This window comes from Falco punctatus, assembly GCF_963210335.1.
Source record: "Falco punctatus genome assembly, chromosome: 10".
Lineage (NCBI taxonomy): Eukaryota > Metazoa > Chordata > Aves > Falconiformes > Falconidae > Falco > Falco punctatus.
In genome coordinates, this window is record NC_137590.1 from 2,389,950 (window position 1) to 2,399,561 (window position 9,612).

The window sequence follows — 9,612 nt, forward strand, 5'->3', positions numbered from 1 at the left end:
CTCAATTAGTGTCTGCTTCGCAGTATTGGCACGATGCGTTCATTCACTTAATAGTTTCTGCTGCCACAGGGTTTCCCTGGAAAAAGAGAAGCAGGTTTTCCCTGTTGAAACAGATTTTTGCGGACTTGCTTTTCCACCCTTGTTTGGATCCAGCCAGAGCCAGGAGGCCAGGGCAGCCCACCGTTCACAGCACTGCTCTCCCCTGGGCGAGAGCTGTGCTGATGGGGTGCTCTGATCCCAGCCCTGAGCTCCTGGGTGCCGTGATGAAGATACCGATCCTCCTGGGAAGCATCTCCCTGTGCTTCCCTGGTCCGCTGGGCTCCGAGCCGGGGAGAAGGCAATGCTCCAACCCTGTGGTTAGGGCTCTTGCAGAGCTGTGGGAAATCTGCCACTGCTAGAGGCTGGCAGAGATGATAAATGCTGCATTCGTACCTGCTGTGACCTGAATATATTCCCATGTTTGTATTTCCAGAAGGGGACTCAATCTTGGGTTATTACGGGATTAGTGGGTTTATTAGGTTGGATTTTAGCCAAAGCTCACACCTTTCTCAGCCAGGGGAGGGGGAGAGAACAGAGATTTCCCATATTACACATCTGCCCCTCATTTCTGTTGGTTCAATCACCTCTAATGCCACTGTGGCTACGGACCGAGAGCCCATTTGACAGAGAGACCACCCTCCTGGAAGAGCTGAAAGAAACTTCATCCCAGGGAGTCACTTTTGCTGGAGATGCAGCCATGCTGTGTGCTGGGCAAACGGCAAGAGACCTGCCTGCTCCAGCAGCCCTCACCATAAAGCTCCGCTTCCACAGGTGGGCTGTGGAGTCAACAGATGCTGAAGGATCTGCAGTCCCTGCCTGTTTCTCCCAGGCTGTATTTAAGGGAGCTTTGCATGGTTCTGAGGAGGCAGGGATACCCAGGCTAGCTAGAAGAAGGAGGGGATCTCTGACTTGAGCTGGGTTTCACAGGTTTGAACCACAGCACCTTTTGGTTAGGGCATGCTCCTTCCCCTGTAGTTCCTTACTTCTGCTGCCACAGGATTGCTCACCCCTGCATTGTGCAGGTACTTGCCCCACAGCTGTAAATAGGCTCACCGTATGTAAATACCAGCCCACTTGACAAGCAGGAAAATCGAGAGCATTGGGCTGCTGCTTTAGCACAACAAAAGGCAGAGCCTGGGAGATGGTGCTGGGCTTGCTCAGACCGTGCCAGGGTGATGAGCTATGGGGAGGGGAGAGAAGGAAATAAGGAAACCAAAGCTCAGAAGGAATATGCCACAGCTCTGTGTCCGGCAGGTATGGTTTGCAGCAGTGCTGCCAAAAGCCTTTTTGGTGTTGAGGATTCCCACCTCTGCGCGGGTTGCTGCAGGCCAGAGTACCTGGCGTGGATCAGTGGTGTGCCTCGGCGGCTGTCTGCTGGGCGCAGGCTCCTCGATCTGCTGCCTGCTGGCACGTTGTCGACTGCAGGATAAACGCTGTGATAAAGCATGGGAAATGCGGGCTGGGGTTGTCCTCGCCGTGCAAGTGACTGCAGTTACTGTAGGAAATGGCGTGTGTGGGCAGCAAACCTGCTGGTGGTCTTTTTTATGGATCCACAGGTTGGCCGGAGGAAACCAGATTATGAGGGGTTCCTGTGCTCCCATCCTTCCTTGCTGGGTCGGTAGAAACACCGTAAAGAAAAGATGCCTTTTCCAGAAAAGAGGGTTTTTCTCCAATTCTGTCATTCCCACTTAACATTTTTAAAATATAACTTGATAGCTGTGCTGCAGTTTACTAATTAAAGCTTGTCTAGTGGCTAAGCTTTGCATTTGCAATATAATAGTGTCACAGTAAGAAGTGAACTGTGGCGATACCTTGGGAAACAGTCTGGTATTTCTCACAGGGGACCAGTATGCTAAGAATTTTCCATTTTCCAGTTTGCAGATGCTGCAAACTAGCCTATAAATACTTCTCCAAGTCAGGTGCTTTTACTTTTCCTTTGGCAGGAATTATGCGATCACCTATTCCATTCTGTCCCAAGCTTAACTGTCATCATAAGAAACTAATAAAACCTCTCAAAAGCAGAATTATAGCAGCTCTTGGCAACTTTGGGATTTTCATCTGGGTCAATGGAGCTGAAATACTAGTCCGTGACCAAAAAGCTTTGCCTCATACTTGCTGAATTATTTCCTCCATGACTCCTTTCCATGAATCTTTGCTACGAGCAGAAAATGCTGTGCTCGGTGAGACAGAGCACGTTTTTGTTAAGCCTCTATTTACAGAGGGGTTTCAACTGTGTGGTGCAACACCTGACAAGAGGGTTTTGCTTGTTTGCCCCAAAGTGAGGAGTGCAAAGGAGGCCAGGCAGCTGAACTAAAGGGAAGGTGCATTTTTCAATTGATTCACTCACTGGCATGAATTTTCCAAGTCGATGCAGAAGGGTGAAACAGCATCTGGGGCTCTCTTGAGAGATGGTTATTTCCATCCTCCTCTCTGGCACGTTCCCCTGGGCATGCTGTGTTCGATGAGGCGAGAGACTGGAAGCAGCTGGCTCATCGCGTGCAGTGCTCACCCAAAATACTGATGTGTCTGCGTGGGATCCTGTTTTGCCCTTGCAAGGTTGGATGGGGTGTGCTGGGACCAGGATGATGAGGAGCCTTCTGCACGGTGAGCTTCAGAGCTGAGTGCTTTCCAAGCACGATGTGGCCCAGGCTGGTAGTTGGGTTTTAGTGGTTGGCACCCCAGGCTACTGCCGGTGCCTGTGTATCTGGGGTGTAAGAACTGCACTGGGGCGAGCTGCAGGGCTCAAGGCAGGCTGAACATACACACTGTGCAGAAAGAGGGGTGACCTTGTTTGGATTTGAACCAGCTCCTGAAATGAAATGTGTCCAGCGCTGCAGTGGATGAATGATGTGTCCTTTCTGCTGTGTCCCAGTGGCGACTCAGTCGGTGTTCTGCACCTTTCTCAGGCTTGTCCGGGGCAGGTTTGAGGGTCGGTTGTTCCCCTGTGAGCAGGGGATGTGTGTCCGGGCTGGCAGAGGAGCAGCGCTGGCGGGGATTTTGGTCCTGCACCCCTTGGAAGTGAGGAGGTGAAGGAGTGGGCAGGAGGAGTAGCAGGGTCCCTGCCTGGGGTCCCCAGTCCCATGCTCTCCATCTTCTGGCACCATGGGGAAGAAAGTCTTGTGGGGCTCCCCTCAGCCTTGCCAGCCTTGCCCCAGGAGCCCCGATGCAAGCAGAGCCGTGTGTGTGAACCGCTGGGTGCAGCAAGGGGTGCCCTGCCTGCCCCAAAGCTCTCCCTGTTGCTGGGAGCTGTTTTTGCAAGTGGTGTTTTACCTTCCGGCTTGGGAGGTCCATCTGTGGTCCTTCACGGTTCCTGGGGGCTGTGGGTGCTGGGGCTGGGCTGGGAGGGTCATGCTGTGTATCACAGGCATGCACCCAGAGGATGCTTTTGTCCTACAGTGTCATTGTTTCCAAAAGCAACTAAAAATTTGATCGGAATCCATCCCATTGGATATATTTAAGGGCCAACTGCTTCCAGATGCTGCTCTGCTTCCCCCGTGCAGAGCTGGAGGCATCTTGACACATCGTCTCCCCTTCCCTGCAGAGGTATGAGACCTCCTCGAAGATGGAGCAGTTCCTGACCCGTTTCCTGCTACGGGAAACCATGCACCAGCTGCAGTCCCTGCAGGCCTCGCTTGAGTGTGCCGTGGACACCGTGGAGGAGCAGGCGGGACGGGAGAGGTAATGAGGTGGGAGATGCTGGTCCTCCCCTTCTCCACACCACTGCTCATGGGGGGATGCGGTATGGGGCAGGGCTCATGAGCCCCCCTGGGAGGGACATCTGGGAGCAGGATCTGCCCTTTTGAAGCCTGTTGTGAAGCTGACCCGTATAGTGAATGACTTTGACCCCTCCTTTTGCGTTTTATTCTTTCAGAAAGGACATAAAGAAACCTGAGGCCTCAGTTGGCCTGAGGTCAGGGAGACGATGCGGGCGCAGAGGACAGAAGAACGTCTGTCTGTCTCCGACAGACCCCTATTCTGGGATGCTAACGACAGGTATCTGCAGCCTGGCCGTCCCTCGGGTTGGTGTCTCTGCCCCGCCGGAGGCTGGAGTGGGTGTGGGAGCAGCAGCATGGGACAGCGGGGGCTGGACCATGTCACCCAGATGCCAGCTGGAGCTTCTGTGGGATGTTGTATCTCTTGAGCAGTGGAAGAAGTTTAAGGACTAAAACAAATTTTTTTTGGTTTAAATCAGAAATTTAGACATTTTTGCAGTTTTCTGGGTCTTGAGCAAGCTTTCGCAATGACAAAAGCAAGCTTTTTTGGTGACGTCTCTCTGCCCTTCCCTGTGCAGGTGTTTGTGTTGAAGACAACAGCCAGTGGATGGCACAGATCAACAGGCTCCAGCAGCTCATCGAGAAGCTAGAGTGCAAGGTGTGTGGCAGAGGGGAGACGGGCTGGGGGCTGCCCCGCACCTCGGTGCTGACCAGGTTGGTGCTGGGACCTTTCCCCACGCCAATGACCCTGGTATTTGGTCCTGGCATTGTTACGGAGCTGCACCCATTCACTACACCTGGACTTGCAAAGCTGCTCATCTCCTGCTGTCTCCAAAGCCCCTGCTTCTCCCCTCGACGCTGCTGACCCTCCCTTGCCTTCTCCATCATCCACGCTGATCTGACAAGTCAGTCTGAACCCACCAAGCCCCACAGATGTGTAGGTCACATCCCTGTTCTCCCCAGGTACTCAGAGGAACGTCCCCAGAGCCTGTCACACTGAGCTGGGCTGGGCTGTGGGTTACTGTCACGTTTTATCTTGTTGCACCGTTCTTCCAGTAACAGTGATTTTTCCTGTGGACTTAAATGCAGAGCCCACGCCTGGAGCCACTGAAGGAGGAAGCGATGTGCAAAGGGAGAGATGCAGTAAGTCCTCGTCCTGCCACTTGTGGTTTGCAGGTATCCCCGTAGCGAGCACGGATCCCCTTTCTTACACACACACGTGTTCTCGCAGCCCCTGTGCCCTGTCACCTGGGTGAGCTGCTGGCTGTGGTCTGGCAGAGGGGCAGCAATGTGGCAGGCTGTGAGCTGGGCATGGGACCATCCACAGGACAAATGCAGCTCCATCAGGTCCATGAAAGCCCCAGGTAGTGCCCGCAGCCAGCCCAGAGGAAGGCAGCGTTTTGTGAGTGCCCAAATCCCTCAGGTTTGCTCCAAGCGCCCACGGCCCATGCAGAGCCCCAGTGGAGGGGTCTTGAGGCCCCTTTCTGCTGGGGGAAGGGCACAGGGGGCTGCAGCAGCCCCAGAGCAGGACCTTGCCATCTGGGGGATGGAGCATCTGTTGGTGCAGTCCTCATTGTCAAGGCAACCTGCCCAGGTGGAAAGAAGCCGTTTCATGTTGGCGTTGGCCCCAGCATTGTGGCGCCAGCCCCTTGTGGCTTCCTCTGCGGTGCTGTGCTTGCTGGGCACTGCCTTGTCCTGCAGCGGGGAGGGCAGGAGACAGATTAGTCCCTGATGCCATCCTCTGCTGTCCCTCACAGCACATCCTGGTGGCAAAGAGGCAGATCTCGGTGGCAACGAGCGGCATTGAGGAGTTCCGCCAGGCATTCCGCTCCTACACGGAGGTCACCGCCGGGCAGAGCAGCTGCCTGCAGTAAGTGTGGCGGGCGGCGCGGTTGTTCGTGGCGTGGCTCGCCGAGAAGTAGGGCCTTTTAACATTGCACCCTTGAGGGACAAAAGGGGGTTTTTTTGGTGGATTTTATGTGCTGGGCAGTGCAAGGATGGGCTTGGTGTGCAGAGGGTTGACCTTGCAGAGAGGACGGTGTCACAGCTGCAGCAGTGTCTGCCGGCAGTATCGTCCCATCTCCTCCCAGCAAGAACCACTTGTCAGCATCTGGCGAGGAGGGGATGGGTTTTATGCCAGCAGGAATGGCTGTGGCACGCACATGTGAGTGAATGCATGCGTTCCTCCAGCACTGAGGGACTTGAAAATAATGGGGGGAAAATCAAGGGAAGAGTTCGTGTCGGGGTATTGCTTTATATAAAGCGCGTGTAGGGCTGGCAGGAAGCGGCCGTGAACACCTGAAGCTAAACCCCCGTGGGAGCCCGAGGCTCTGCCCCCAGCAGCGCTCTGGAGCTCCAGACAGAGCTGAGGACAGAGCCCAGGGCTGACTTGAGTGACACACCACTGCCAGCGTGTCCCTGGAGATGGCACAGCTGCTCTTTGAGAGGCACTTTCCTTCTCCCACGGGAGATTTCAAGCCGCTTTCAGTGGGAAATGTTCGTGCTGTTCCCATTTAAAGTGTCATTTTTCAGCTCTTCAGTTCCAACAGCATAAAATTGCGTTTTCAGTCCAAACAAAAGGAAGATACTTGTTTTGACACATGTGGCAGAGAGAATGGTATCTTTTTTCTTTGGAATTGATGGGCTTTTCTGTCATGAGAACTATTAGTGTAGACAACTGGGTAGTGTTGCATGGGCAGCCTCTCCATGTGAGTGGAGAGCTGGAGCAAAGCCCAGGGAGACTCCACTGTCCTGGTTCATGCCAGAGAATTGCAAAGCTCATTGCGGCCCCTGCGCAGGGGGACACAGCCTCTGAGCTGCTGAGTGACTTGCTTTGCTCTCCCTCCCCAGGGCTTGGTCCCTTCCTGCAGCCTTTAGTGGCAGCTGGAGGAAACGTTCATCCTCAGCTGGAATGAATGATGCTGCAGCTGAGCACAGCTGGTTCCCCAGGCCCTGCACCCTGAGCCTTGCTCTCTCACCTCCCTGCTGCTTCCCCCTCCCATCTTCCCATGGACTGCAGAAAGCCCCAGCCTGTTCGTCCGGCAGGAGGGAGCAGGGGAAGCATCGCCTGGTGAAACAGCATCGCTTCAGGGGGCAGCGAGCTGTGGTCTTACGCTGTGATCTCAGCTCCTTGTGCTTGTGCCTCAGTTTCTGTCCATGTGAAGGGTGAGGGATGACATACACCTCCTCCAAAGGGCTGGAGGGATGAGCTGCTTCATCAGGCCCTGTGCTGCAGTGCTAGGGACGTGCTAATACTTATAAAACATTGGCAGGCGTGTTTCTGGGCAGCAGCAAGGACCGGTTTAATGGCTGTAAAGCTCCTCTGCTGCTTGGCCGCAGGAAATGCGGAGCATGAAGGATTTGGGTTTGGGATCCCCTGGAGCCACATGCTGGCCCCAGCAGCCACAAATCGTGGATGAATCCAAACTGCTTTCTGAAAGCCTGGTGGTGAGGCTCACGTGTGCCCCTCGCTCCCGGCCTGGCAGGACCGATGCGGCCACACTGTGCCAGCTTGCCAGGCCCCGTCTCAGGGTCACTCCTGTCCCCACAGCGTGTCCGCCTGCAAGCTGACGGACGAGGCCTGCTTCATCCTTTATGAGTTCTGGCAGGATGTGACTTCGTGGAGAAGGTTGGAGGCTTTCCTTGTGGGGGGCTGGCTCGGTATGCTTGGGGGCTGAAAGGGGTTTCCTCTCAGGACCCCACTGCTCCCCCTCCTCGCGCAGCCTGTCCTGCTGCTGCTCGGCCCGGTGCACGCCCAGGGCCCCTTGCGGGGGAGGGGGGTGAAGACCCTGATGAAGGGTTCGAGGGGCAGGGCAGGAGTGGATGTCGGGCTCTGGGTGGTGCAGAAGCAGCCCCGTCCCCCGTGCGTGTGGGCAGGGGTCCCGGCCTGCTCCCCTGCAGCCACGAGACGTGCACGTCCCTGCACCCTCCTGACCCCACGCGCTGTTTCACAGCCACTTGCAGTCCAGCTGCAGCAAGGCTTTCCAGCGGTCCATCATCAGCCTGCTGGAGTCCCCGGAGCTGCTGACCACCATGCTCTTCCCAGGTGAGGCGGTGTCCCACGCTGCTGCTCCCCGCGTTCAGCACAGGCCTCCCTCCAGAGCAGACTGACTCGAGGGTGACCTAAATTGTGTTTTTTTTCTCTGCCACCCCTAGTCCCCCTCCCCTGTTTAACAGTGCACACCCCTGACCCCTTCCCCTCTCTCTCCCCAGCATCCTGGTGGATCATGAACAACAACTGACCCTGGGCAGCCTTTTCCAGGACGCCGTCAGCATGCAGAAGGGCGCGGAGCCCTCGGCACAGCCCTCGCCTTCCCTTGCTTTCGTCACCTCCCTGTCCCTCCTTCCCTCCTGCGGTCTGGTGGGGGCTGCCTGCCCATCGTCCCTGGCAGTGTTTTACCCTTTTGGTCTTTTCATGTCGATTTATTTATTCCCCCATCTGAAGAGAGTCTCCGTGCTGCCTGGGGGAGCAGGGCCCTCCCAGCAGCACTATGGGAGCCCCATTTGGGGTGGCAGCCTTGCCCTTGGGGGGAGCACTGGTCTGGTTTCTGCAGCCCTCAGCCCCTCTCACACCGCAGCTCCTCTTCCTCCTGGCTCTGAGGACAGGCCAAGGCTCCACAGGGGGCTGGGACAGGCTGGGGTACATGGCTCTGGCCAGCTGTGGCTCTGTGGGCTGCCTTCTATGGATTGTGAATAGTGTTTTATAGAAAAAAAAAATATTTCTAGCCAGGTGTGCCGGATCTGGCTGTGGCCACCCTGGCAGCCTGTGCAATGGCTTTGAGCTGGATGTGTGCTCCCCTCGCTTGTGCGCGTCCCCCCAGTAAACCACTGCACCTCCCAGGCAGGGCGAGCATTGCTAATAGCTCTGTTGCTTCATCCTGCGGCTCCTTTAACACAAACCAGAGTTAGTGCTGGTTCCGGTGCTGCCGGAAAGGCTGAAGCTGAATTAACGGTGAGAGGGGCAGTGGTGGGTGGCAGGGGGCGAGTGAAGAAGGCGCTGTGGCCCAGGGGTTGCACGCTCAGGGTTTCTGTGTTGGCACCGCAGAAGCAGAGCCGTGGCTGAGCTGGGGTACGATGTGCTGTTGCAAACAGCGTGGAGTGAGCAGTACCGAGGGTCAGCAGGGCTGGGCATGGTGGGCAGGGGCCAGCAGGGCAGCAAATGCCTGCAAGGAAGGGCCTCCTGGTGTGGAGAATAGCGCTGTCCTTGCACCCTGTCCCTGACACCCGGTGTGCTTCACCACGGGTACCCTGGACCCCCAACCCTCACTTATCTGGGTGCCTGCCCCCCACCTCCCCCTCCCCATGGGCACCATTCCCCAACAGCACCCCCAGAAACATTAATATGACTGTTCTTCCCCAGGTGCAGTAATTAAAATGCAGTTAGTCTGTGGTTGAAAGGGTGGTGGCTACAGCTCCAGCCTGCGGACACCGTACAGGCTGTACTGGGTGTCTCTGGCATGGTGTCACCCCCCTGCCCTGGTACTGTGGGGCCACAGTGTGGAGGGACACTGGGTTTGGGGTGCAGGGAGGGTGACCCAGCTGCTGCCAGAAGTGATCTGCAGAGATGGGCTCAGGGAAGCTCCTCAGAGTAGGGGGAATAGCAGCTGCTGATGCCAGCTCAGACCCAGTCCCCATCTAGGACCTACCCTCCCAGCACCCAGTTATTATTGATAACTGCTCAGTTCCCTGGCCAAAGCCACAATTTGCCATGATGGAGCCAGGCCCAGCCGGGGTGGTTGGAGATGGGCACCCACAAAGGGCAGGGCTGCAGCGGGCTCTGCCTCTCCTGAGCCGCCAGCTCGGCTAGCTGCAGGGCACTCCACCAGCCTCCCCGGACTAGCGTGGCGTTTGGCCCCCTTTT

General features: G+C 56.3%; 1 protein-coding gene across 2 annotated transcripts in view; it reads left to right on the forward strand.

The window, feature by feature from the left end:
- Positions 1-9,088, forward strand: part of NECAB3 (N-terminal EF-hand calcium binding protein 3) — a 28,772-nt gene extending 19,684 nt beyond the window's left edge. Inside the window, exons 6-14 of one of the 2 annotated variants that reach the window (XM_080403800.1) lie at positions 3,581-3,717; positions 3,911-4,032; positions 4,331-4,410; positions 4,842-4,928; positions 5,080-5,154; positions 5,510-5,622; positions 7,303-7,380; positions 7,706-7,797; positions 7,965-9,088. In XM_080403800.1, the coding sequence (XP_080259926.1) occupies positions 3,581-3,717; positions 3,911-4,032; positions 4,331-4,410; positions 4,842-4,928; positions 5,080-5,154; positions 5,510-5,622; positions 7,303-7,380; positions 7,706-7,797; positions 7,965-7,993 (813 nt within the window). In that variant the 3' untranslated portion in view covers positions 7,994-9,088. The remainder of the gene's footprint in view (positions 1-3,580; positions 3,718-3,910; positions 4,033-4,330; positions 4,411-4,841; positions 4,929-5,079; positions 5,155-5,509; positions 5,623-7,302; positions 7,381-7,705; positions 7,798-7,964) is intronic. The other variant, XM_080403801.1, reaches the window with a different exon arrangement.
- Positions 9,089-9,612: the final 524 nt, after the last annotated feature.